Genomic DNA, 25,422 nt, shown 5'->3' on the forward strand with positions numbered 1-25,422 from the left:
ACCTTCCGCCGACCACTGGCGACAACATCGATGTACTGTGGAGACCTCACGCCCCACGTGTTGAGCAATTTGGCGGTACGTCCACCCGGCCTCCCGCATGCCCACTATACGCCCTCGCTCAAAGTCCCGTCAACTGCACATACGGTTCACGTCCACGCTGTCGCGGCATGCTACCAGTGTTAAAGACTGCGATGGAGCTCCGTATGCCACGGCAAACTGGCTGACACTGACGGCGGCGGTGCACAAATGCTGCGCAGCTAGCACCATTCGACAGCCAACACCGCGGTTCCTGGTGTGTCCGCTGTGCCGTGCGTGTGATCATTGCTTGTACAGCCCTCTCGCAGTGTCCGGAGCAAGTATGGTGGGTCTGACACACCGGTGTCAATGTGTTCTTTTTTCCATTTCCAGGAGTGTATTATTTGAGAGATTTTTTAAAACATTTCTGACACAATTTAATGACAACATCCCCATAAAGAAATGCAAATTAACTGACAAAGGCTTTACAAACAGGGCTACAAACAGACAAAATTCATGATTCACTAAACAATTATTAAATATGGTGTTGTACAATATATGTAGCAATCAGAAAACAGAACATGCCATATTAGCCTATATAAAATGCAGGAATGAGTATAAAAAAGCCATTGTGGAAGCCAAAAAAGCACATAATTTCAATACCATTGATAATTCCACAAATAAGTGCAAAGCTGCATGGAAATTAATAAATGGTGTTGCTAAAGATGTAAGAAGCAAAAAAATTAATATAAGTCCCCAAAAGTTCAATGATTTCTTTGTTAAATCTGTTGAAGATGTAGGAAATACTATAATCAAACCTGATATCAATTCATCAGAGTTACTTTCTAAAAATGTTTGCAGAACACCAACAGACACAGGTACGCTTATGTTCTCCGAGGTCTCACCTAGTCATGTCCTAAGCATTGTAAAATGGATGAAATCTTCAGACAGTGTAGATATATATGACATATCCTGTAATTTACTAAAGAAAGTAATAGACTATATTGTGTACCCCTTAACATTCTGTATAAATAAATGCATATCTGATGGATATTTTCCCGAAGAACTCAAAGTGCCTGGGGTAGTTCCAATATATAAAAAGGGAGATATGGACTCACCTTCCAGTTACAGACCAATCTCCACAGTTCCAGCTTTTTCTAAAATACTGGAATGTGTAACTTACCAACAGCTATCTGTCTATTTTGAAAAATTAGGAATAATTAGTGAATCTCAGTATGGTTTTAGGAAAAAGTTGTCTACTGTGGATGCTATAGACTTTGTAGTCAAATACTTACATCAAGTGTTTAAGGATAAGGGCTATGCTCAACTCACATTTTGTGATCTAAGCAAAGCTTTTGACTGTGTAAAGCATAAGCCACTTCTAGAAAAACTGGAATTCTATGGCATTAGACATAAGAGCCTTAAATTAATTAAATCATATCTTCAGAATCGTAAGCAAGTTGTTTGTGTAGGGAGAGAAATGTCGAGTATAGAACAAGTCAAGGTAGGTGTTCCGCAGGGATCTGTGCTGGGCCCCTTTTTGTTCCTGATAATGATAAATGATCTGCCGTCATTTATCAAGTCCACCACTGTGTTGTATGCAGATGATACACCATTTCTTCATGCTAGTGATGATTTCAATAGCCTTAAATCTTGTGCAGCAAAGACAATTGACCAAGCATCCTATTGGTTCAAGGCAAATGGATTCCTGCTGAATGAAAACAAAACACAGCAGATGGTCTGTAGTCTTAGAGACAAGCTTCTGTCAGATGATCCAAGTTATGTCAAATTTTTGGGGGTATACATTGATGATAAATTATCTTGGGGTCAACATGTACAATATATTAGTGGTAAATTGTCAAGAGTTATTTACCTGTTAAGGCGACTTATGGATTGTGTTCCTGAAAAATATGTTAGAACATCCTATTTTTCATTCTTTCAAAGTATAATAACATATGGAATTATTTTGTGGGGGAACTCTAGCTGTGTACATGACATATTAATACAGCAAAAAAAAGCTATTAGGATAATTACTGGTTCTGCATATAAGGCACACTGTAAACCATTGTTCTGTGAACAGAAAATCGTGACTGTTATAAACTTGTACATATACTATGTTCTAATTTATACAAAGAAGAAATTACCAGAAACAAAAACCAGAGAAAATGTACATAGCCACAATACAAGAAGGAATAGGTGCCTCTATATTCCTTACCACAGATTGTCAAAGTAAATCAACAGCTACGAAATCATGGGGTACAAATTATTTAATAATCTTCCTCAATCTATTCAAGAATTACCTGAACAATTATTCAAACAAACAATTCATGACTGGCTAGTCCTCCAACCATTCTATGATATAAGAGAATTTATCAACTGTAATATAATACTATAATGTTAACAACAAAACTGTTGTTTCTTTCAAACTATTAATTGTATTTTAGTATGTATATGACATTGTCTATTGCTGTAATGGCCGAACGACAATAAAATTATTATTATTATTATTATTATTAGTTTTCACTGTCTCTGTCCTGTTACCTCCTCCCAATTCATATTCCCTCAATCTCACTGTGCACCACCCTCTGCCAAAACACCCACCAGTCTTTCCACTTCTGTGCTCCTCTCCTTTTCCACTGTCCATCCTCCTCCACTGCCCCTCTTCTTCCAGCTTATTTTCGCTTTGGTGAGATGAAGCCATGCATTAGTTCTTCAGGGACAATTCAAAATTTTGTGTCAGCAATGATGCTATTTGTAGTGGATCCTAAATCCTTCCTACTAGTTTGCTGTTCAGTTACATTCAGGTAGTCTACACCATCACATTGTTTTCATTTCATCATTCCTTTATTAAAGAAGATGCTTTGACAATCAATAACAGATTACGAAATTATATCACAACAGCTCCCAGAATTTTACACATGATGATGAATTGAATGTAGCTTTTATTGTTGGACTGATATAATTTATTTTACTCAGTTTTATATTCATTTATTTTAAATGTGTTTACCTCCCTACTGGCTTCACACAACAAAAAGAATTTAACAGTTATTTTTGCTGAAATATGTGGACACAAACATAATCAATATACATTCACCAATCAAGCTATAAGTACTAAAACAAATGTCAAAAGAAAGCATGAAGAAGAAGAAGAAGAAGAAATGCAGCGGGGCGTGCTTCAATATTCCGAGGCACACTTCAATATGGCTCAAATATTAATGTACTGCAAGTTCTACTTTCCAGAATTTAGGTACGCTTATCTCCCTACATTGCCTATTTTTTTCTGTAACTTATCTAGTAGACCTAAACTTAATTGCAGTTTCAACTAACTTATACAGAAATAAAATTTTCAATTTGGAAAAATGTTCTAAAAATTAAAATATAAAAAATAATAATTTTTATTCTGGTTAACATACCTAATGAGCACAATTGAATAGATATAATAGATCAGTGAACATGTCACATCTAGTAAAAATTTGGTCTCTTTCAAACCTGTATTATTGGATTAAATGTAACCTGAGCCTGAAGAAGTAATTTAGAAAATCTTCTCCATCACTTTTTAATTATCAATACATCCAAACTCATTCAAATTACTTGCAAATTGTTTAACAAGTATTATGCAGTAATTGTGATAAACTGCAATACAAAGAAATAGTGCATGAAAGAAATAGGTTATGATTTTTACAAAATAATGAGCCAAAAAGTACAGTGTGTCTTTAAGTACCCAAAGACTTTTCTGCAAGACATTTATTATCAGTTTTACACAATATTTTTAATTGCATATTTTTTTCCTGTCCCTGTCTCATGTCTTCAAGGGTGGCTGGATGCTCTTCCTGTCGCCACTCTTGCGCCCATGGTACAGAATGTGTATACAGCAGAACTCCAATTTCACGTTTTTCACAATTCTACACCATAAATTCATAGCGTCTCTGAAAAACACATAATATCAATGCTAAAAATTCCCCAATTTCATATGTCTTCCTAGTACGGTTTACCTCAATTCTAAGTTCTTTCTCGATGTCTCATTTGACTTCACCCTGTTTTCTTCCTATTGACATTTGATATGATGGAACGAGTCAAATATTGCACAAAAGACAGATGGTTCATACCATTGATTGTGGTAGAGTTAAGAGAATATTTTCAGCTGTTCTGGAGAGAAAACGCTAATGTAATCCATGATCAGTGTTGCCAACACAACTTGCAACATTTAGCTTCACCGTGCAATTATGATAAACTACTGTTTGGTTGTAGCGGTAACGGAAAAACAAGACAGTTGACATGAAGTGTTTTGGACCAAGCCAGTAAATGACGACTGGGCCCAGCCACCACCCTTTCTTGTGCAATTTGTAACTCATTCTCATCATTTTCTATGTATTTCCGATGTACTGTATTCAGCAACAATGTCAATTATCAACCTTTTAAAATCAAACACTGAGTCTTGAAAAATATGCTCAGTCTTAATCAAGGAAACGTCGCCCATTTCCCGCTAGTGAACTCTTATTGGCTAGTGACTTGTTCAGTCACCCAATAGCCAGCACAGCCACCACAGCACACTAATATACATAAAATGAGTCCACCTACTGGATGTGTGGAGAGGGGGGGGCAGCCCTTCAATGACGGGAGTGAGGTAGGGGTGAAAGCATTTTATGAAGTATTGAAAATGTCCTTTTCATGCACATGATGTGCTATGACAGAGATGTCACATGGAAATAGAACAAGGGATTTGCAAGAGCACATTTTAAAGACTTTTGTGTTCAAATCTGACACGATACAGTTGCAACAACTACATACACTACTCACGTATATACCTTGCACCTCACAAACCACATGCTGTAGATTGTAAAGATTGGCAGTAGTGATAGAGGGCATGAAGCGGGACTATAGCACCTGAGCTTTCTTTCAAATTTATATTTTACACAATGTACAGTTGACTTTTAATATGCTTGTAATGTTAATTGGGGAAGTAAACTTATTTTTGCACGTCTCTGTTTCTCTCATAAAGCCTAAAATAACACTTTAACGGTGATGAGCATATGAAGCGTGGCTTGTAAGAAAAGCATTAAACAATAACAGCAATGGTGGCAAAGTTTGTCATTAAGCAGATGTCCGCATTTATGGTTATGGTCTAACCACATAGCTGGTCTGATGTTTTTGGTTTAATTCAACATGTTCATCAATTTTTGCTATTTGTCTGGGTTAGTGCAAAGGATGATCACTCAAAATCCCATGTTTTCAATGTGGTCATAGCATGTCAGAAAATATAGCCCAATTACCTTGTACCCAGATACCAACTTCAAGTTTTTGCTGAGTTTTTACTTGCTGTTACATATGTGTGATTTTTTTTAAAGAACTGATGATATTCATTACTACAAATTATTGTACAAAAATTGTATTCTACATTTAATTTCCTTCACTTAGACAGATTTTATACAAAGTATAGGAGAGGATTTAGATTTTTAATCTTATATGCCAATTACTTGCTTTTTTGCTCGTATTTTGGTGGGTTTTAACATCTCCTTGATTCTGCATTTTCCTCAGTTTTGCGTTTTTTACGTCTGGACGGCACAAAAATGAAAAATAGGGGTTTCACTGTACCCTTGTTTGTCTACGTCAAGTGTTATATGATGTGTAAGTGTGAGAACATTTGAAATCATGTAACTGAAGTGGCATATAGGTACCAGCCCTCTACTCACTTAGTCTGATGTCAGAACCAGCCAAAAAAACCACGTCCAGCCTGTCCGGCATATCGGACCTCATTGTTAATCCACTGTGTGAGTTCGACCTGGGGTTGATACATGTCTCTGTATCCCAAATGTGGCATGCTAAAACATGCCACTTTTATAGTAGGTTTTACCTTAACTGCAATGTCCTAGAAGGTTATGCCACAGAAAAGAATTGAGTGAAAGTATGCTATCTGATCAAAAGTATTTTGAAATGCTATGTAGTGAATTGAGCACTAGATGTCATGAAGAGGTGAACCTGCTGGTAGAAAAGAGGCAGATGGCTTGGATAATAAATGGGAAAAAAAACAGTAATTTATTTCCAAAATGTTGCAAGTGTCATTTTGTGCACTCATGGAGTTAAAAATGTCACAGTTTTCAAACTTTTTAAAAGCCATAAAATGACAACAGAGAGAGATACACTGCTAAATTCTTGTATTTATTTACACATCAAGTTCTGTAGGACCAAATTGAGGAGCAAATCTCCAAGGTCATGGAACGTGTCAGTACATGAAATTACAACATAAAAGTAATAACAGATAAAAATAAATGTTCATGAACCTGAAAAAAAGTCAGTCCATAAGTTTAAGTAAACGCTATCAGTAATACAATAAGAATCAGCTGAATTTTTCAAGGAACTCCTCGACAGAATAGAAAGAGTGACCCATGAGGAAACTCTTCAGTTTCGATTTGAAAGCGCGTCGATTACTGCTAAGATTTTTGAATTCGAGTGGCAGCTTATTGAAAATGGATGCAGCAGTATACTGTGCACCTTTTTGCACAAGAGTTAAGGAAGTCTGATCCAAATGCAGGTTTGATTTCTGCCGAGTATTAACTGAGTGAAAGCTGCTTATTCTTGGGAATAAGCTAATATTGTTGACAAGAAATGACGGTAAGGAATATATATAATGAGAGGCCAAAGTCAAAATACCAAGACTCATGAACAGAGGTCGACAAGAGGTTCATGAACTCACACCACATATTGTCCGAACCGCCCGTTTCTGAGCCAAAAATATCCTTGTAGAATGGGAAGAGTTACGACAGAATATAATACCATATGACATAAGTGAATGAAAATAAGCAAAGTAGACTAATTTTCATGTCGAATTGTCACTCAATTTTGATACCACTTGAATAGTAAAAATGGCAGTATTAAGTCTTTGAACAAGATCCCTTCCATGACAGCTTACTAGCTATCTGAACACCTAAAAATTTGAATTGTTCAGTTTCACTAATCATATGCCTGTTCTGTGAAATTAAAATGTCAGGTTTTGTTGAATTGTGTGTTAGAAACTGTAAAAACAGTCTTACTGTGATTTAACATTAGTTTATTTTCTACGAGCCATAAACTGAGGTCATGTACTGCACTATTTGAAACCGAGTCAATGTTGCACACAACATCCTTTACTACCAAGCTAGTGTCATGAGCAAATAGAAATATTTTAGAGTTACCCGTAATACTAGAGGGCATATCATTTATATGGAATGGTTATGTAGCTCTGCATAAAAAACAAGTAGCTCTGCATGAAGAACAAACAAGTAAAGTTTCATCCAAATCTGAAATGGTGGGTGAGATGGCTCAGTTGATTGCATATGACCACTACATCAATGGGATTTATTGTAATGCTTGAAATGAGACTGGCAGTTGTCACTTTGAATAGTAGGTATTAGCTTAATATTTTATGTAATAAAAAATGAAATATTCATTTCTGACCAGTCATTCTTTATCTCAAAGTAATTAGTTAATGAGACACTGCCACATGTACAATTTTCCCCTTAAAAATTTGGGACACAAAATGTATGAAGTCACTCAAAAATTGTAATTTACGTCTACAGGCAGTCTATGAATCACTTGCAAGGGTGTGGCTAAAGGTACAATGTAGTCTGCTGTAGGGAGTGTGAAAGATATTACTACTTAGTTTTCTGTCCAAGCTGTTATTGGCCTAGTTTTATCTTCATTGTCTATGTGGAAGTGATGTGCTGGGTGCTCAAGAATATTTGTAGATTCTGCCCAGAACATTAATTCCTGGAATTTTATGGGCAAGTTTTTCACAATATTTCAACACACTGCTATTCCTAGGTACTACTACAACATGGTTCACTCCAGCTCTGTCCCATTAATACATCATCTTTTTTATTCTGTCTCCACTTTCCATTTTTGGCTATTTATTGCCTATGATAGTTCCCATTTTTCCACTGTCTTTCAGAGTTTAGTTTTCCTCTGGTCTGTATCGCTTTATTTTTGCTTGTAATCATTCAGGGTCCATTCTTTGTACATGTCCAGTCCACCTTCTCATATTTTCTTCTAACTCTTCTTTTACATTGTACATAATTAGTTCTTTTCTGATTCTATCTATTCTTATACATCTCTCGACTCTTCTTAGAAACTTCATGTGCGTACCCTGGACATGCATTTCTCCCTTCTTCTTTGCCACTGATGATTTTCTTCCATGTAATTTAACATTGGTAAAGCAAAAAACTTTAATCACAGATGTTTGAGAGTTTTCTTTTTCAGACACCTACTGATTCTGCAAATATTACTGAACTCACTTTATTTTGAATGCTTTTATCACCGGCAAAATATATTACAGCCAAGATATATGAAGGTTTTACTTCTTCTACTATTTTATTATTATTATTATTATTATTGTAAATGAATAAATATTAACCAATGTTATTATATTGTATATTTATATTAAAATTTACGAGCATTTCAGTTGGAGTTTGGTATTCTCCTATAAATGTGATAGTTTTAGTTATCTGCAGTGATATTTTCAGATTATATTGATAGTATGTCCGCAGCTCGTGGTCTTGCGGTAGCGTTCTCGCTTCCCAGGCATGGGGTCCTGGGTTTGATTCCCGGTGGGGTCAGGGATTTTTCCTGCCTCAAGATGACTGGTTGTTGTTGTGTCATCTTCATCACCATCATTCATCCCTATTACGGCTGGAGGGAGGCAATGGCAAACCACCTCCACTAGGACCTTGCCTAGTACAGCGATGCGGGTCTCCTGCATCGTCCCCTACGCTCCTCGGAGTATGGGACCTCATCATCATCATTGATAGCATATTTATTGCATTCACGGTCAGTTTTTTTTGCAGGTCTTTTCCTTTTCTTCAAATCAGTGTAAGGTCACCACTGCAAAGAAATGTGTTTAATACCGGCAAACCATTCAGCTGTACCCTAGTAACAAAGGAGTTAAAGACATGGGCTGCCAGTGGGCATTGATATCAATGGAGCATGTTGAAAATTTGTGCCAGACTGGGATTCGAACACAGGCCCCCTGTGAACTTGGCAGCTGCACGACAACTACACCATCTGCACACACAACCCTAGCATGCCTATCGTCAGACATAAATTCTCATCTTATACAACACACTACTGATGTAATGCTCCTGCTCATTAGCCTCATTACTTCCGGCATCTTGCAGATGTTTGAGCACGACGTGCATGCCTTGATTATAAATATGTGGTGTCTGTTTTTTGGACATGTCGGAAACAACAGTCACCACATGAATACTGTACCTTAGTGTTCGCTTTAGAACTCTATAAGCAAATAGCATCATTGTTGTAGATTAAATAGTGTATAAGTTAAACTACAGCCTTGTCTCACTTCTTCGTTGGGACTGGGACTACCAGTTTTCAACTTAAATCCAACACAAATTATATGTTCTAGTACATGCTGTGAATTGCTGATATCAGGTGTAAGGGGCATTCTCTATACCTTATTGTACTCAATAGTTTCTCTCTTAAAACATTATCTAAGGTTCCGCAAAGTCTATAAATAGAAAATGTATTTTTGGCAAGGGCACCCATACCAAGTGGCAAGGGAGGAAGAGGGGGGGCTCTGCCCCCCCCCCCCCAGCTCTCAGGGAAGGGGAAAAGTACAGTGTAATAAGGTGTTTTTCTCTCAAGAAAATGATCTAAAAGTTGGTACTACAGAGGTTTTTAACAGTGCCGAAACTAGAACTTTTTTATAGCTACTTACAAGTCACCATTTGTCTTCCAGAACATTAAAACTATTTCAACCCCTCCCCCAACGAACTACTGCATGGGCACTCTTGTTTCTTGGTCATACTCTCATCGTTTTTCCAATAAGTTATTGCACAGTAAAACTAACATCAGTAGTCAAACATTATTCCCTAAAACATATTTTTCAAGAAGCAAATAGTCAGCTATTGATCTGAGTCTGTTATTTACAATTCTAGCACACAGTTTTGTTAAGTTGTGTTAAGTAGGTTTATTTCTCTTATTTATTAAATGAATAAAAATGAGGAAAGGCCATTACTGATCTGCATGTAACTCATAAGCAAAAATGCAGGTAAATGGTTGCCCTTCCTGATTTTCATCCATTGTTTTCATGTGGGAATGTTGTTTATCATAATATTTATTATATTTTATAGTTTACATTGTGGTGGTGAGCCTATATCTTTGTCCACATATACTCTCCACAAACCACTGTGCAGTGCCTGGCAGATTATACTTTATAACAGTTTTCACATGTTCCTATACTAGGCTCCATTCAGTTTGTGTACTGAGTGAGGGAAAAACTGAGTCTCTCTCCACCTTTTGTACTTATCCTTAACTCTCTTATTTTATTCTCATTGTCTATGTGCAGAATGAATTATGCTGACAGAAATACCATCACACCCTTCCTTGAATACAAGCTCTGTAAATTTTAAGGTTCTCCTAGTGTCTCTGTTTTGTATGGTTATGTAGGAAAGTTCAGACAGAATCTAATTACTTTAGGGGCATAGAACACCACTCACTAAACAGCAGAAGTGTTGAGTCTGCTGCATTTTGGAAAGTGGACTAGGTTGGTTGGAGGTTATGATGGGTGAGATGGATAGAGGGAAAGAGGCGGGAGGCAAGGAGAGGGGTTGGAGGTGGGTGGCTAGGACCTCAGAGGGAGGCCTGCAAATGACTTGGGGACGAGAAATGGGAGGGGGTGACAGGAGAGAGGAAGGGGAAATTATTGGTTGGAGGATATGGGGTCAGATGGTTACCGGGGATTGAGGTCACGACAATTATGAGATGTGTTACAAGGATAACTCCCATTTGTGTAGTTAAGAAAAGCTGGTGGTGGAGGGGAGGATCCAGGTGACCCGACCTGATTTGTGAAGTAGTGTTGAAATCAAGCATGTTGCACTCAACTGCATTTCGTGCCAGCAGGTGGTCAACTTTTGTAATAGTTTCTTGGGAGTGGTGCGAGGATTGGGGTTTTATGAGGTTATGGCAAGGCAAACCTTGGGGGGTTGTGCCTGTCTACGAAGGTCTTCACAAGACATTTGGCTCTTACAACAGCCAGTGCACCTTCCACCCCTCCCTCCCACTTCCCTAGTCAGCATCTTCTGTCCACCTTTACCAATGCCACCTAACACAATCCCACCCCAACCTATTTGCTTGGTGTCTGCTATCGTAGGTACTTGATAAGAATTCACATGCTAACATTAACATACATGCTGTTATAGTGTGAAAAATGCTCCTGCTTTTTCAGAACTTTATACCCCCCCCCCCCCAACTTACACACACACAAGGATAATAATCAAATAAAAATAAATATTGGGCTTGTCTTACTAATCAGACGGGAGGCCCTCGTCACACGCCATTTCATTTCATTTCATTTCATCACCACAAAGTCAAAATCCAGTTATTCAAGGACACAGCATTGTTGATAACCACTTTTATTTATTTATTAATCCACAGATAAATTTCTTTGTGTAGTTGTAATCAATATACACATCACTAACAATAGTTCAAGTAACTTTGTATTCTAATCACTGCTTCTCAGTATATTTATTCCTTAATGACATTTGTTGCATGTAATATGTCACAGTTTCCAACCAATAGCTCAATACATAGTATCAATACTAGAAATAAGAACAATCTACACAAAGACCTAAAATCACTTACGCTGGTACAAAAATGGATCCAATATTCAGGAACAAACATTTTCAATAAATTCCCAGCAACCATTAAAAACTTGGTTTCAGATGAAGCACAGTTTACACAGAATTTGAAAGACATTTTGATAGGCAACTCGTTCTACTCTATATTTCTTAACTGGGACTGTTAGACAAGCTTAAGTAAAAATGTCTGTTAGAATTCGATTCTGATAGCACTTGGACACAACCGCCAAGACTAGGTTTGTTGTGTATGATAAATTTATTGTTGTTGTTGTCTTCAGTCCTGAGACTGGTTTGATGCAGCTCTCCATGCTACTCGATCCTGTGCAAGCTTCTTCATCTCCCAGTACTTACTGCAACCTACTTCCTTCTGAATCTGCTTAGTGTATTCATCTCTTGGTCTCCCTTTACGATTTTTACCCTCCACGCTGCCCTCCAATGCTAAATTTGTGATCCCTTGATGCCTCAGAACATGTCCTACCAACCGGTCCCTTCTTCTCGTCAAGTTGTGCCACAAACTCTTCTTCTCCCCAATTCTATTCAATACCTCCTCATTAGTTATGTGATCTACCCATCTAATCGTCAGCATTCTTCTGTAGCACCACATTTCAAAAGCTTCTATTCTCTTCTTGTCCAAACTATTTATTGTCCATGTTTCACTTCCATACATGGCTACACTCCATACAGATACTTTCAGTGCATAACTGTGTTTCATTCTGACAGTATATTAATTCTGTATATATTAGCAGTTCCAGTTTACTGTAACATTTTGACTGTCTCCTGACAAATGATCAGGTAAGAGAGTATTATATTCGAACGATCTATGTCTTTTATGTTGCACTTTCTGACATGTTCCACAACGAGAATCATCTCATTTTTGGATCTATGGAACAAAAACTGAATCTAATCTAATCTACATACGAAAATGGAAAAAACAGGTTACACATAATATATTCACAATACAAATATACATATACACAGTTTACCACTGCTTTAAATAAGGCAGAAGAACCTGCTTCTAACAACAAAAATGAATCATTAGACTTATTCGATAATACAACTCGGTTTCGCATTGCCTGGTGTAAATTACAAACTACAGTGTATTGTGTTGCTTACAAGCATACTCCATACTCTTTTGTCTGTTTTCTAATTGGTCAACCTGCTTATTTATTTGTAATAATTTTATGTTGGGTGAATTCTTTAATGGGATGAAAACCTATTCATTCTATCCAGGTACAAGCAATCACTGTATCTGGTTTGATGATCATGGTGGAGCTGTTTGCTTCATATCGCTCAATGTTTTTTTTTATTTTTTTTTATTTATTTATAAATAACTGCAGTTTGGAATACATATTCACTTGGAACTGTCAGAATACCCCATTTTTTAATACCTCAATGCAGAGGGTCCTTTTATGACTCTTGCTCAGTAATAATAATAGTAATATGAAAAGGATAGTTGCTACTCACCATATGTCAGAGATGCCAAGTCACAGATAGGCACTCAACATCTCCACTACACGGTGAGTAGCAACTATCCTTTTCATAATATTAAACAATTTTCATAATATTGTTACATTCCATCCCGGATTTTCCATTGTTTAATAATAGTAATAAATGGTTTATTTGTCCATAATAACTTTTACAGTCATGGACATAGTCTGTTTATTTACATGTAACATTAAAAAGAGTTTAGAAATAAGGATAAATTATACACAATAACATTAAAAATCCTTGATGGAGTACAAACATTTATCAATTAACAGTTCCTTTAATTTTTGTCTAAAATACATTTCCATTTAACAGTTTTATGTTATTTGTCAGTCTTTTATGGACTATGATCTGTTGTTCTTTTATTACTAAATTTTATGTGGTAATCCTCTCGTTTTCTTGCATTATAATTATGGATTTCACTACTGGTTATATTATGCTCCATATTTTCTTTTACAAACAATATAGTCCTGAAAACATCGAGTGAATACTCTGTTAGTATGCTATGCTTAATGAAGTATTCTCTACAGGACTGATGTTTACTGATATTAGCTATTATCATAACTGCTCCTTTGTGGGCTCTGAAAGCCTTATACATGCATACCATTGATGCCCCACCCCAAATCTCGATACCATATTTTTGGTGGGAGTGCATAATTCCAAAATAGATTTGTCTTAAGACTGGTGATGTTATTACACTGGAAAGGTGTTTTAGCATTTAGGTGCTACAGGAGGTTTTTTTTTTTACACGTGTAACTGATGTGCTCCTTCCATGTAAAATGTTCATCTACTGTAATATTCAGGAATTTATGTATCTCAATTGTTTCAACTCATAACTCTGGCTCAGTATCCACTTGTCTTGATTTATAATGTTGTAGAAACTCCATCAGAATTGCCTAATTATGTGCTACGTTGTTTTCGGTGAGGTATTCTGCGATGAGACTGACGTTCTCTGTATCATTTTGCATTGCTTACTGTTTTGTAGAGCTGCAGCTTATGAAGGAGGTACTGTCAGCATAATTTACTAGATTTGAATTTTGAGGAATTATTATATCACTGATGTACACAATACACAGAAGTGGCCCTATAATACTTCCCTGAGGGACTCTACAGTTAAGGATTTTATAAGATGGTTTTACTGTTTGTACATGTTCCCCAGTTATATGATACAGCTTAACACATTGACCCCTGTCAGCAAGGTAACATGTTAACAAATCTAATGCCACTCTCCTGACTCCAAAAGTTTCTTATTCATACAGAAGCATACAATGACTTACAGAGTCAAAAGCCTTGGATAGGTCTAAAAAGGTGTCAACTATTTTGTTTCCTTCATCAAGTTTCTTCAATACTGCTTGAAAAAAAATGTAGCTACAGCTGCTACTGCAGACCTGCCCTTCCTGAAACAATGCTGACAGTTTTTTAATAGATTGTACTTACAGAAAAATGATTCCAGTTGATCAGTAAGTAGCTTTTCTAACACCTTATAAACTCTTGATGTCTGTAAAATAGACCTATAATTTTGTGTATCAGTGATTGCTCCCTTTTTATGCACTGGTCTTATTTCAGTGACTTTTAGCATATCAGGAAATGACCTCCGATTGTGATGGCTCGTTTTTGCAATTTGAACACATTTATCACATTCTGTGCATTTGCGCCACAGAATATTATGCCATAACTGATATTAGAATGTATGTGTGCATAGTATGTTGCTCTTAGGCATGAGCTATTACGCACTGTGGTTAGCATAAGGCATAGCATCCAGAGCTAATTCTTTTTCCTAGTACCCCGATATGTTCATCCCATTTTATACATACCCTAAAATTTTGTGCCCGCTACACTCTCTAGGGATTTGTTATGTATTTTAAGTTTTGTTATATTTGGTTTTTATTTATGTAGAAGTTTATGTTATTAGCCTTTTTTACATTAAGAGTTACTTTATTGTTAGTAGACCAGTTGCAAACCACCCTAAGTTTCTTTTCAGCATTTACTTCTAACATTTCTAAGTGTCCTTTCTGTAATTATCATACTGCTGTCCTCAGCAAATAACATGGTTTCTCCTTATGTAAACCACAGTGGGAAGTCATTAATGTATATTAGAAACAGTACTGGGTATAACACACTCCCTTGAGGAACTCAGGTGTTCAAGTATTCCGTGTCTGAAAGTTGTTTCACCATATTGTTAGAGCCACTTGAAATTTGGGATCTCTACCCTCTGCACATTGTCTGCTAGTGAAGGCCTAAACCATTTATTTACCACCCCATCTCCCTTATTTCTAGTGCATCATGTTCACCTACAAGTATTTCATGATCAACAGTGTCAAATGCTTTACTGCCATCTAGGAGAATGCCTGTTACTTGTTCTCCTTTATGTAGGGCTTCTAAAACCGCTTTTGTAAATCTTGCTAAAGCAGCTTCTGTTCCCTTCCCAGACCTAGTAAAATTGTACCTCTCACAGAAGTTGGTATTTATTTAAATAATCCATAAGTCTGTTTTTCATAATAGTTTCTATCACTTTTGAAAAGGAAGACGGTAGTATAACTGTTGTGTAATTCTCTATATTATCTGTAGCACCTTTTTCATGAATGGGAAGTACTTCTGCCTGCTTTGGTAATTAGAGAAGTAACATGATGAGAATGACTCATTTATGTCTGTTAGGGAGACTTTCATGCAGCTAATGCTGTTTTTAGTAGACACATTTTAACTTCATCTTGACTTGTGGACATTTTACTCCTAAGTATATGTACGATCCTGCCGATTTCCTCCTCAGCGGTGATTAGTAGCAGCACTGTGTAAGGTCCATAGTTAGTTGCATTTCACATACAAGTACGTATGAGAATAGATATCGGGTTCGAGAGAACATCATATTTCTCGTTTCAATCTTTAACAACGCAAGAAAGTGAGTTTACAGTTTTAGTACATAGATTCAAATCTATGAGAAGAAAAAATGTCACGGCCTGACAAAATTAGAGGTTAGTTTCTCACCCTTCGCTTCTAGCACAATTACACGCAGACTTGGGTCCTTCTTTAAAATCCTATATGCTGCTGTCAAACCCGACAGCCCAGCACCAATAATCGCAATATCAGCAGCAGTGTAGAGACGTCCAGACCAACTTTCTTGCGACAAAAGGGAGTTACTCATTTTCAGTAACAAACTGCCGTCTGTTTCACCAATACATCAGCGATTATTAACATTTGCTGATATAAAGTAGCCGCCAGCTACATTCATGTGCTCTATGGTGCATATGCATAATACCTCCTTGGGCTCACGTATTTATTGTATTCACAGATAATCGTCTAAGCAATTCTGCAGCGCAGATGTTGGGCGTACAGAAAGAATTTCAACCCTGCGCATTTACACTTTATGACGTATTTATTAACGAAACACTACACGTCCAAGGTGAGACTTTAGAAAGCGCTGATTAGCACACGCGTGTAAAATCAGTCTTGTTACACCATATCGAAATCAGTAAATGATCACAGATGTATTTGTTTGCAACAATCATTCCAAAGATATTCGTAAGTGTTTGCTAAAAGCCGCTGAGCAGTGTTGTGTGTGGGACCTGGGAAGATCATTTAATTGCTGGAATGTAGACACATGTGTCAGCACAACAAAATTTCGTTCGTAACGTGAGATAAGTGTGTAACGACTGCTGGTGATCCATTCGTGTATGTTTCTTAACGATATGTAGTTTTTTCTGTTTAGTTTAAGAAATGTTTACGGTTCACTGTATAAGTCTAAATAATCTGCCAAACCATGACAATAATGAATCAAAATAGCTTATGAATGTGCTATTTCATAATGATTGGTTTCAGTTGATACGCAAACAACATAAAACCCACATGTTCCAGTACAAAGTCTTATTAAGGTGATAAATAAATATGAACTACATTGTGAGAAAATCTGCCTCACGACGTTTAATCTACACTTTATTTCATATATGAAGCTGTGGATCTCTCAAAGTTCTCAAGGAATTGTCAAATATTTTTTTATCTCTTATCAGAAACTGATATGTTGGAATCGTGACAAAGTGAGATGGCAGGAAGAGAACGGGAGGAAAGTTCCAATCAGCTAGTAGGTGCGACGTCCAGGTTAGATGAAGAAAGGTAAAGCAGTTTCTCTCTGTATAATGATGCATTGTTCCCTTTTTTTTTTAAATTTTTTTTGGTGTTATTTGTCTGTTCCAATTGTTATATTGTGTTTGTAGAGTAGATAAAGTAAAATGCAGCTGTTAGTGATTTTAGCATCAAATAATTTGAGAACAAGTTCTGATAGTTGCTGTTGTTAAGATTTGTGTCATGATGTATTTGCTGTTTACATTTTGCCATGTTTCAATAGGAGGACGTGTTGGGTTTGCTTTGCCACTGATGATGATGACAGTGAAGCAGAGTGGGTACATCCTTGCAATTGTCGTGGTACAACTAAGTGGGTAAGTAAGGGTAAACATCAGTTTTTAGTTTATGGTGTGACAATAAAGCATTGTTTTCATATACGTTTGGATTGCATTTTGTATTCGTGTGTCTTTTGAGCATCTTAAAACAGTCCACATAATTTTAATTTTCATTGTCCTTCTTTGAGGTAAGTCGTTTTGGTTTCCTATTAGGAAATTGGTTCACAGGCAAAGGCTGGTTACTGGTGTCAAATGGGTACAATGTTTCAACAGTCATGTTTGCCACCATCAGGTTCATTGATGAACTGATTATTCCCTTAATTTGGAATAACAGTTATTGTAAAAAGTCGATTTATTATTCTGTCCATGTCACATTTTGGAGGATTAGACTTCCCGTCATCTGGGAGATTCATGCCATGACAGTTAAAGATGTGGATTATAATACATCCATCTGAGAGTGGTAAGAACACTATGTGAAATAAGTGAGAGTAATTTGCATAGTTTATTGTCTTCGTGTCATGGTCAAGCATACTGGACAATGGGTCGACAGAAGCGTTCGATCCCACGCGTCGGATTTGACCCTTGACGTAAGGGTGTTGTTTGTGACGTCAAGACGGCGCGGAGTTTGGTTTGAGTGTGGCTGTCTCCAGTTCTGTTTTATCTTATTTTATTTACTTTTCTGATCTGTTCGTTCTATCTCGTGAGATTTTTTTAAAATTTAAAAACACTTATTACTTATTTTAATTGTCTGTTTCCTCCAATTTCTGTTTTAGTTTGTTATATTTATCTTTCTGATCTGTTCGTTCTATCCCATGAGATTTTTTTTAAAAAAAAGGCAAAAAACACTAATCTGCTACTGAAGCATCTTTATCTTCTATGGGTTGCAGGGGTTACGACCCCTGGGGAGGTGGGTGGGTATTCATGCATGGCTGTCTTCACTTACACGTTGTAGCTACGCAAGGCGTCTAAAATTATTTATATTTAGTTTTCCCCCCACCCAAAACACCCCATTTCCCGCGCTTGTCCCGTTAGTGTCATTAGGCTTCTTGTGGAAAGTGTGTGTTTTTGTTTTTGTTTCCGCCATATTTGTGATGTCATGGGTCAAAGCAGACGGGCGGGATCGGACGCTTCCGTATTTCCTGGACAATTTTCCCCTTTAAATGATTACTCTGTTTTGTTAACATTGTTTATTGAAGTTTGTTCTTCTGTTTGCCTTATAATTTTAAAATAGATTTTTGTAAAGCTTGTCGTTCCGGTCTCGAGATTTTACATCAGTCATTGGTCTCCCTAATTCTCAGCTATGAATGTTGGGTTCATCTTTGATCTGTTGTTAGAGATGTTTGTTGGCTACAACTGCAAACCAGTTTTTTCTTGTTTGTTTTTCCCCAAAGGATCTTCATTATGCAACATTCCACAGCATGAGTGTTTCCTCTCAGGTATTTAGAATCTCTACCCGCACCCACCCACCCACCCCTCGCATTTTTCAGTAAGACGCAGACATAAAGCATTAGTTGCTGCTACTGGTCAATTTGTTACCTAAAGCCTGCTTTAACATTTGTAGGCTTGATCATTCCACAATCAAATTGTCACCTTCTAACCTAATGTGGACCTCAGACTTCATTTCAGGTCACTCTTTTACCACAACCAAGATTGCAGGGAGAGGAAGGTTGGGGGGGGGGGGGGGTTTCAAATAAGTAACTTTGTCAGACATATCAGCTGTGTAAAACAACGTATAATGTGAGGTAGTTTTAGAAACAGACTTTGTACTGTGACAACTTGACAGTTCCATTAATATTTGCAATAAACTGCATCTTATACAACAGAACTGCCAGTTAAGACAGTCAGCACATCAACACAATGTTACCACTGCTGTTTTCCATCCACAGACTGTTTTGCTGCACCTCTCCAAACTAGCCTATCACCTGCATAACTACTGCAACCTACATTCACTTGAATTGGCTTATCAAAGCCAAACCCTTGTCTCCGTCTCCAGTATTTACCCACCACACTTCCCTCTATTACCAAATTGATGTTCTTGATGCCTGAAGGCATGTACTATAAACCATTCTCTTTTTATTTTCAAATTGTACAATACGTTTTTCTCTCCAGTTTGATTGACCACCTCTTTGTTAGTTAACCAATGTACCCATGTAATGCTTAGCATTCATCTGTAGCACAACATTTCAGAAGCTCCTGTTCTCTTTCTTATCTGTGCTGCTTATAGCCCTCACGTCCTCCACCATAGCTGCGTGGACAGCGCACCAGCTTGTCATGCCGGGGGCCCCAGGTTCAATTCCTGGCTGGGCTGGAGATTTGCACCACTCAGGTATACTGAGTGTTTGTGCCATCATCATCATTATTATTATTTCTTCCTCATCAATGCGCAAGTTGCCAAAGTGGCATCACTTCTAAAGACTAGCATCAGGCGATCAGGTCTACCCGCCGGGAGGCCCTCGCCACACATCATTTCATTTCATAGCCCTCATTTCACTTTTATACAAGGCTGCACTCAAGGCAGTTGCCTTGAGAAAAATGTTGTGTAACACTAGACTTTATGTTCGATGTTAACAAATTTCTCTTCTTCAGATACGCTTTTCTTGCCATTGCCAGTCTAAATTTTAAATCCTCTCTTTTGATCAACATTATGAAAGCTGCACACATAGGGAATGTGGATACCACAATATTTTTTCTTTTAGTATTTGGTCATTATATTTCCTTTCAGTTCAGAATGTTTCTGTGGCTCTTGTCCATATCCACATCTGTTACTTATAATTTTTTCTTTCTGTGTTTTTCCATAGTCCACCCTTCATAACTGTACTCCCAGATAAAAGTTTTGATTAATTTATTTCTTGTTTGTATGTTAAAGGGTGTGTTTGTTGATAAATTAAGTGTATTTTGAATGCTTGCTTAGTCATTGCAGTACTTGTAATATCCACTATAGTTCAGTTGTCACCTGTTTTATGTGCTGCCCAAGTAGTAAAATCCATGCAAATTAGTTGTGGAACTCTGAAAACTACCAGACAGACCTGACCTCTTTGAGGAAGTCCACATTGAAACTGATATCAGTGATCATGATGCGATTGTGGCAACAGTGATGCACTGGATAGGTATGTACCCAGTAGAGCAAATTCATAATGGGAGGGGACCTCCATGGTATACCGTCCCTGTAAAGGAACAGAGATTACAGCATAATACGCGTAAAACAAAGTGTGGAGCTAAAGATAGATAATTCTGAGTGAAACATGTTTGGCTGTCAAAAGCAGTGCTTGATGCCTTCAGTGACTATGGTAGCAGAATATTGTAAATTAAAATTTTACGAATTCCAAGAAATACTCATTATATGTAAAGGCTATATTAGTGGCACCAAAGTTTGGGTTCTGTTCCTAGTGAATGAGACCAGAATTGAAACTGAGGGTAACAAGCAAAAGCTGTTATGCTTAACTCCATTTTTGTATGTTCCTTTACAAAGGAAAACCCAGGAGAATTGCCCAAATTTAACCCCAGTACCATTGAAAAGATGAATGAAATAAGTATTCATGTCAATGGTGTTTAGAAACAGCTGAAATTGTTAAAATTGAACACAGCTCCAGGCTCCAGTTGAATCCGTATCATATTCTACACTGAATTGTGGTTGAGCTAGCCCCTCTTCTAATTATAATCTATTGTAGATTCCTCGAAGAGAAAACTGTACCCAGTTCTTGGAAAAAGGCAAAGGTCACATCCGTCTGAAAGGAAGGTAATGGAAGTGAGCCACAAAACTACCATCCAATATCCTTGCCATTGATTTGTTGTAGAATCTTACAATGCATGCTGAGCTCAAACATGATGCAGTATCTTGAACAGAATGACCTCCATGCCAACCAGCATGGATTTTGAAAACATCGGATCATGTGAAACCAGACTCTGACTTTTCTCACATAACGTACTGAAAGCTTTGAATTAAGGCAACAAGGTACATACAGTATTTCTTGATTTCTGAAAAGCGTTTGACTCAGTACCGCACCACGCTTATTATCAAATGTATGATCATATCGAGTGTCGAGTGAAATTTGTGACTGGGTTGAGGACTTTTTGGTAGGGAGGACACAGCTTGTTATATTGGATGGTTGTAGAAGTAACTTCAGGTGTGTCCAAAGGAAGTGTGTTGGGATCCTTGCTATTCATATTGTCTCTTAATGACCTTGCAGACAATATTAATAGCAGCCTTAGACGTTTCGCATATGATAGTTATCTAAGATGAAGTACTGTCTGAAGGAAGCTGCTTAAATATTCAGGCAGATCTTGATAAGATTTCAGCGTGGTGCAGAGTTTGAAACTTGCTCTAAATTTTCAGAAATGTAAAACTGTGTACTTCACAAAATGAAAAAAATGTAGTGTCCTTTGGCTATAATATCAATGAGTCTCTGTTGGAATAACCAACTCGTACAAATATCTGGGTGTAACATTTCATAGGGATATGAAATGGAATGATCACATATTCTTTTGTGGGTAAAGCAGATGGTAGACTTTGGTTTATTGTTAGAATACTGGAGAAGTGTATCAGTCTGCAAAGTAGATTGCTTACTCATGCGACCAGTTCTAGAATATTGCTCAAGTGTATTGGACACGTACCTGATAGAACTAACAGGGGATATTGAACGTATACAGAGAAGGGCAGCACAAATGGTCACAGGTTTGTTTAATTCGTACGAGAGAGTCCTAGAGATACTAAAGGAACGAACTGGCAGAATCCTGAAAAAGTCTATTAACAGTGTTTAAAGAATTGGCTGTAAATGATGACTCCTAGGAGGGTCATTCCATATCAAATCACCCAATAAAAAATAAATTTTACACCCACCTCCTTAGATTTTCATGAAATTTGGCTCAAATGGTTCTAATACCATCCTGACAACACCTGCAACCTTATTTTTGCTGTATCTCTTACAGTTTTTTTTTTAATAAATTTTTAAAGTTTTTATGTTTTGCGCTTTCTGAACCTTCGGAAATGGTCAGTTTAATTTGTATTCAAAACTTTAAATTTGCTTATCTGAAAAATTCTTTTAGATAACATCATGAATTTTTGCAGCAAGTTTATTTATTATACATATTTGAAGATAAAAATGATGCTATTAAAATATATTAATATTTTCTATGAAAAAAATATATATATGTATTTTTTTATTTTTTTTTTTAACAGATGATTTGTTTTATAAGAATTGCAATATCTCGAGTCTCAGACCTGATAGAACGCTCAAATTTGTTTTAATTTACTCTTAAACATAAAGGCTACTTGATAAAACAAAAATAATGATGGCTTTTTAACATGTTTATTAATGATAGTAGATTACATTAGAATTATGTACAAAGATAGTTTACTTACGACACTTATGTATAGCCCAACTGATTGCTTGAAACATTGAATTTTTTGAGTAATTTTGTCTTTTTTATAAACATTAATGCTGATTCAAACTGTTTTTCCACTTCATCCAAGAGCTTTCAGTTCTTTTGATACAGTCTTTTTTGAAGTAATACATTCTCCCAGTGCCGCTTGATTGAGGTGCATCTACTACACAGACTATGTGCTCCAAAGGCACTATGCAGGAATCTTCTCTTTCAGGCCAATAAAATGATGCAGCAGGTCCTGAAGAATGTAAAAATAGAATTTCTGCATCTTCTTCATCATTGAATATTGTTTTTACCAGTCCAAAGTACCAGTTACCATCATAATTTGCAGCCACATAGCAATTTATGGATGGTTCAACACGAACCCAATCAGAAGAAGAATGGAAAGAAAAGACTAAGGAGGGTTTTACACTATCTGTAGTCCTTCTAATTTCAAGGTTGTTTGTTGGAAGTGGTTTGAAGTTATGAAAACTTCTAGTTCCAGGAATGGTTCGGGTTGCTGAAAAACGTTTTTCTAGTTTTAACCGTAGCAAATCAGCTTCTTTTTTGTCAATAAAGTGAAAATGAATGTTTTCAATATTTTTTTCACAAAACTTATACACATTGATTGCTGTCATTATTTGTTCTTTGTCTGAAAGCTGTAGACTGGCTTTCCTTAAAATTCTTTTAATAGTTCCTCCTAGGCCATCACAAATTGACTTCCCATGACTTGTTGCAAAAAAAAGAGTGTTGGGCCTTCAAATTAAAGTCTCTCAAGTGTTCAGTCAAATTTTTAAAACTGTTTCTGTTTTTGTACTGCCCAGCACAACCATCTGTAAAGTAGTGAACTGAGTCAATGTCAGTATGATGTAATGACAGCCACTTTGTAATTTCTTTTTGTACAAAGTTAACAAAACCAGTGTCATGTTCTTGGTCATCACTAATAAAACAGTGGTTGGAAACAAAAACATTGTTTTCCTCATTTCTTAGAAAAACTCCAACTGGGTGTAGAGTACAACCACCTCTATTCCAGTGGTAACTTTGGATCTCATTTTGTATAACAAAGGAATAATTTTCACTGAAATCCATCACAATAATTGCTGTTTTGGGTGGTGGATCTTCTTTCAATCTTTTAAAGGCTGCTGATTGGGATTTTGCTATAAACGAGTGTGGGGTGAGCTTTTCCAATGACCTAACCAATAAAGAAATGTAGTCTTCAACACTGATAGACTGTTTGATCATTTCTGCCCTGTCTGTGTTAACCCACTGACTGATTACAATTTCTTCTTCTAAATCATAATCTTCACTTAGTTTTTCAGTTAAGCACTCTGTTAGTGCAGTATTTTCAGGACAGCTGTTGCAATGATGTAGCATGCAGTTTTGGTTTTCTGTGTTGCACACAAGCATCTTAATTAGGTCTTTATAAGTTTCTTCAATTTTCACAGCATCCAGTAATAGTTTAACATTCTGGTGGATACTGCATACACATACAGTGTGTGTGCCTGCAACACCAGCAAGGATACACCATTTAGGTCTCAAGAAACAAACTTTTGAAAATCCTACTTCTACCTCAGGATTCTCCCATTTGAAAGAATAATAGAGTTCTCTCAAGTTACACAAAATGAGTCTTTTTTGCATGTACACATTTTTTTGAACACTTACTTTGTCTTTTGTTCCAGGTAGCACTCTGGAACTTTCATCGTTTTCATAAAAATCTGTTACAAGTCTTACTGTATTTTCAGAAAGAGTTTTACCTTTTTTTGGACCAGGAGTTTCCAAAATACCCTTTTCAGATTTTAGCTTTCTAGCTTGTTGCACCATGTACTCACTTACATTAAATTCTTTCATCACTTTATTTCAACTCCAAGAATCTGGAGCCAAGGTCAAAATCTGGATTTTTCTATACCTCACAACAGATGAAATCTTCTCTTTCATAAGAGAAATCATTACATCAAAATCCTTTGCTTTCTCAACCACACTTTTATCTGCTTCGTCATCATCAGAACTTGGTGCATCATATTTTAATGCTTTTGAAACCGCCTTTTTTGCAGTCTTTTCAATACTGCTAACCTTCCTTTTAAAATAAGACCCTTTACTTTGTTCTGACAAGCCATGAAGCTTTATCGGTGTTAAACCTAAATAATCAAGAGCAATGTTTGTTTGTACGAGGGATTCATTTCTGGATTCCAATGATTCTGATTCAACCATGTCTTCATCATCTGTTTCACTTTCATTGACTTCAACTCTTAATTTTTCCTCACAAAAGTTATGGCATGTTGAGCAAAGCTTTTGTCCAGGTTTTATGCTAATATTTTTTTGTCAGTAATTGTTTAGAAAGATCCAAGCCTACACTTCTCAACGATTTTTGATGGGCTTTTTGTGTTTTTTTAGTGGGTCTACACCTGTCGTTTGATACTTTTCAAAAACATTTAAAAAGTAGTAGCTGTGGTGTGAACATATATTCTTAAATTCACACAGATTAATTCCAGATCGTAAGTGGATCAAATCTTTTTCTTCCTCACTCAATTCTGATACCGGTTGTAACTTTT

The 25,422-nt window shown here is 36.7% G+C and overlaps 3 protein-coding genes across 7 annotated transcripts in view; 1 reads left to right on the forward strand and 2 right to left on the reverse strand.

Annotated features, from left to right (window-relative positions):
* Nucleotides 1-16,288, reverse strand: part of LOC126176334 (amine oxidase [flavin-containing] A) — a 252,211-nt gene extending 235,923 nt beyond the window's left edge. Inside the window, exon 1 of the mRNA XM_049923486.1 lies at nt 16,107-16,288. Coding sequence (XP_049779443.1) covers nt 16,107-16,263 — 157 coding nt within the window. The 5' untranslated portion in view covers nt 16,264-16,288. The remainder of the gene's footprint in view (nt 1-16,106) is intronic.
* Nucleotides 16,289-16,384: 96 nt separating this feature from the next.
* Nucleotides 16,385-25,422, forward strand: part of LOC126175136 (E3 ubiquitin-protein ligase MARCHF5) — an 88,465-nt gene continuing 79,427 nt past the window's right edge. The window contains exons 1-4 of one of the 5 annotated variants that reach the window (XM_049921695.1): nt 16,555-16,790; nt 16,938-16,990; nt 17,126-17,228; nt 17,461-17,551. In XM_049921695.1, coding sequence (XP_049777652.1) covers nt 17,158-17,228; nt 17,461-17,551 — 162 coding nt within the window. In that variant the 5' untranslated portion in view covers nt 16,555-16,790; nt 16,938-16,990; nt 17,126-17,157. Of the gene's footprint in view, nt 16,522-16,554; nt 16,791-16,937; nt 17,229-17,460; nt 17,552-25,422 lie in introns of those variants that run through there. The other 4 variants (XM_049921697.1, XM_049921694.1, XM_049921692.1 and 1 more) reach the window with 4 other exon arrangements.
* Nucleotides 23,191-25,422, reverse strand: part of LOC126175133 (uncharacterized) — a 338,937-nt gene continuing 336,705 nt past the window's right edge. The window contains exon 2 of the mRNA XM_049921688.1: nt 23,191-23,895. Coding sequence (XP_049777645.1) covers nt 23,860-23,895 — 36 coding nt within the window. The 3' untranslated portion in view covers nt 23,191-23,859. The remainder of the gene's footprint in view (nt 23,896-25,422) is intronic.

This window comes from Schistocerca cancellata, chromosome 3, assembly GCF_023864275.1.
Source record: "Schistocerca cancellata isolate TAMUIC-IGC-003103 chromosome 3, iqSchCanc2.1, whole genome shotgun sequence".
NCBI classification, from domain to species: domain Eukaryota; kingdom Metazoa; phylum Arthropoda; class Insecta; order Orthoptera; family Acrididae; genus Schistocerca; species Schistocerca cancellata.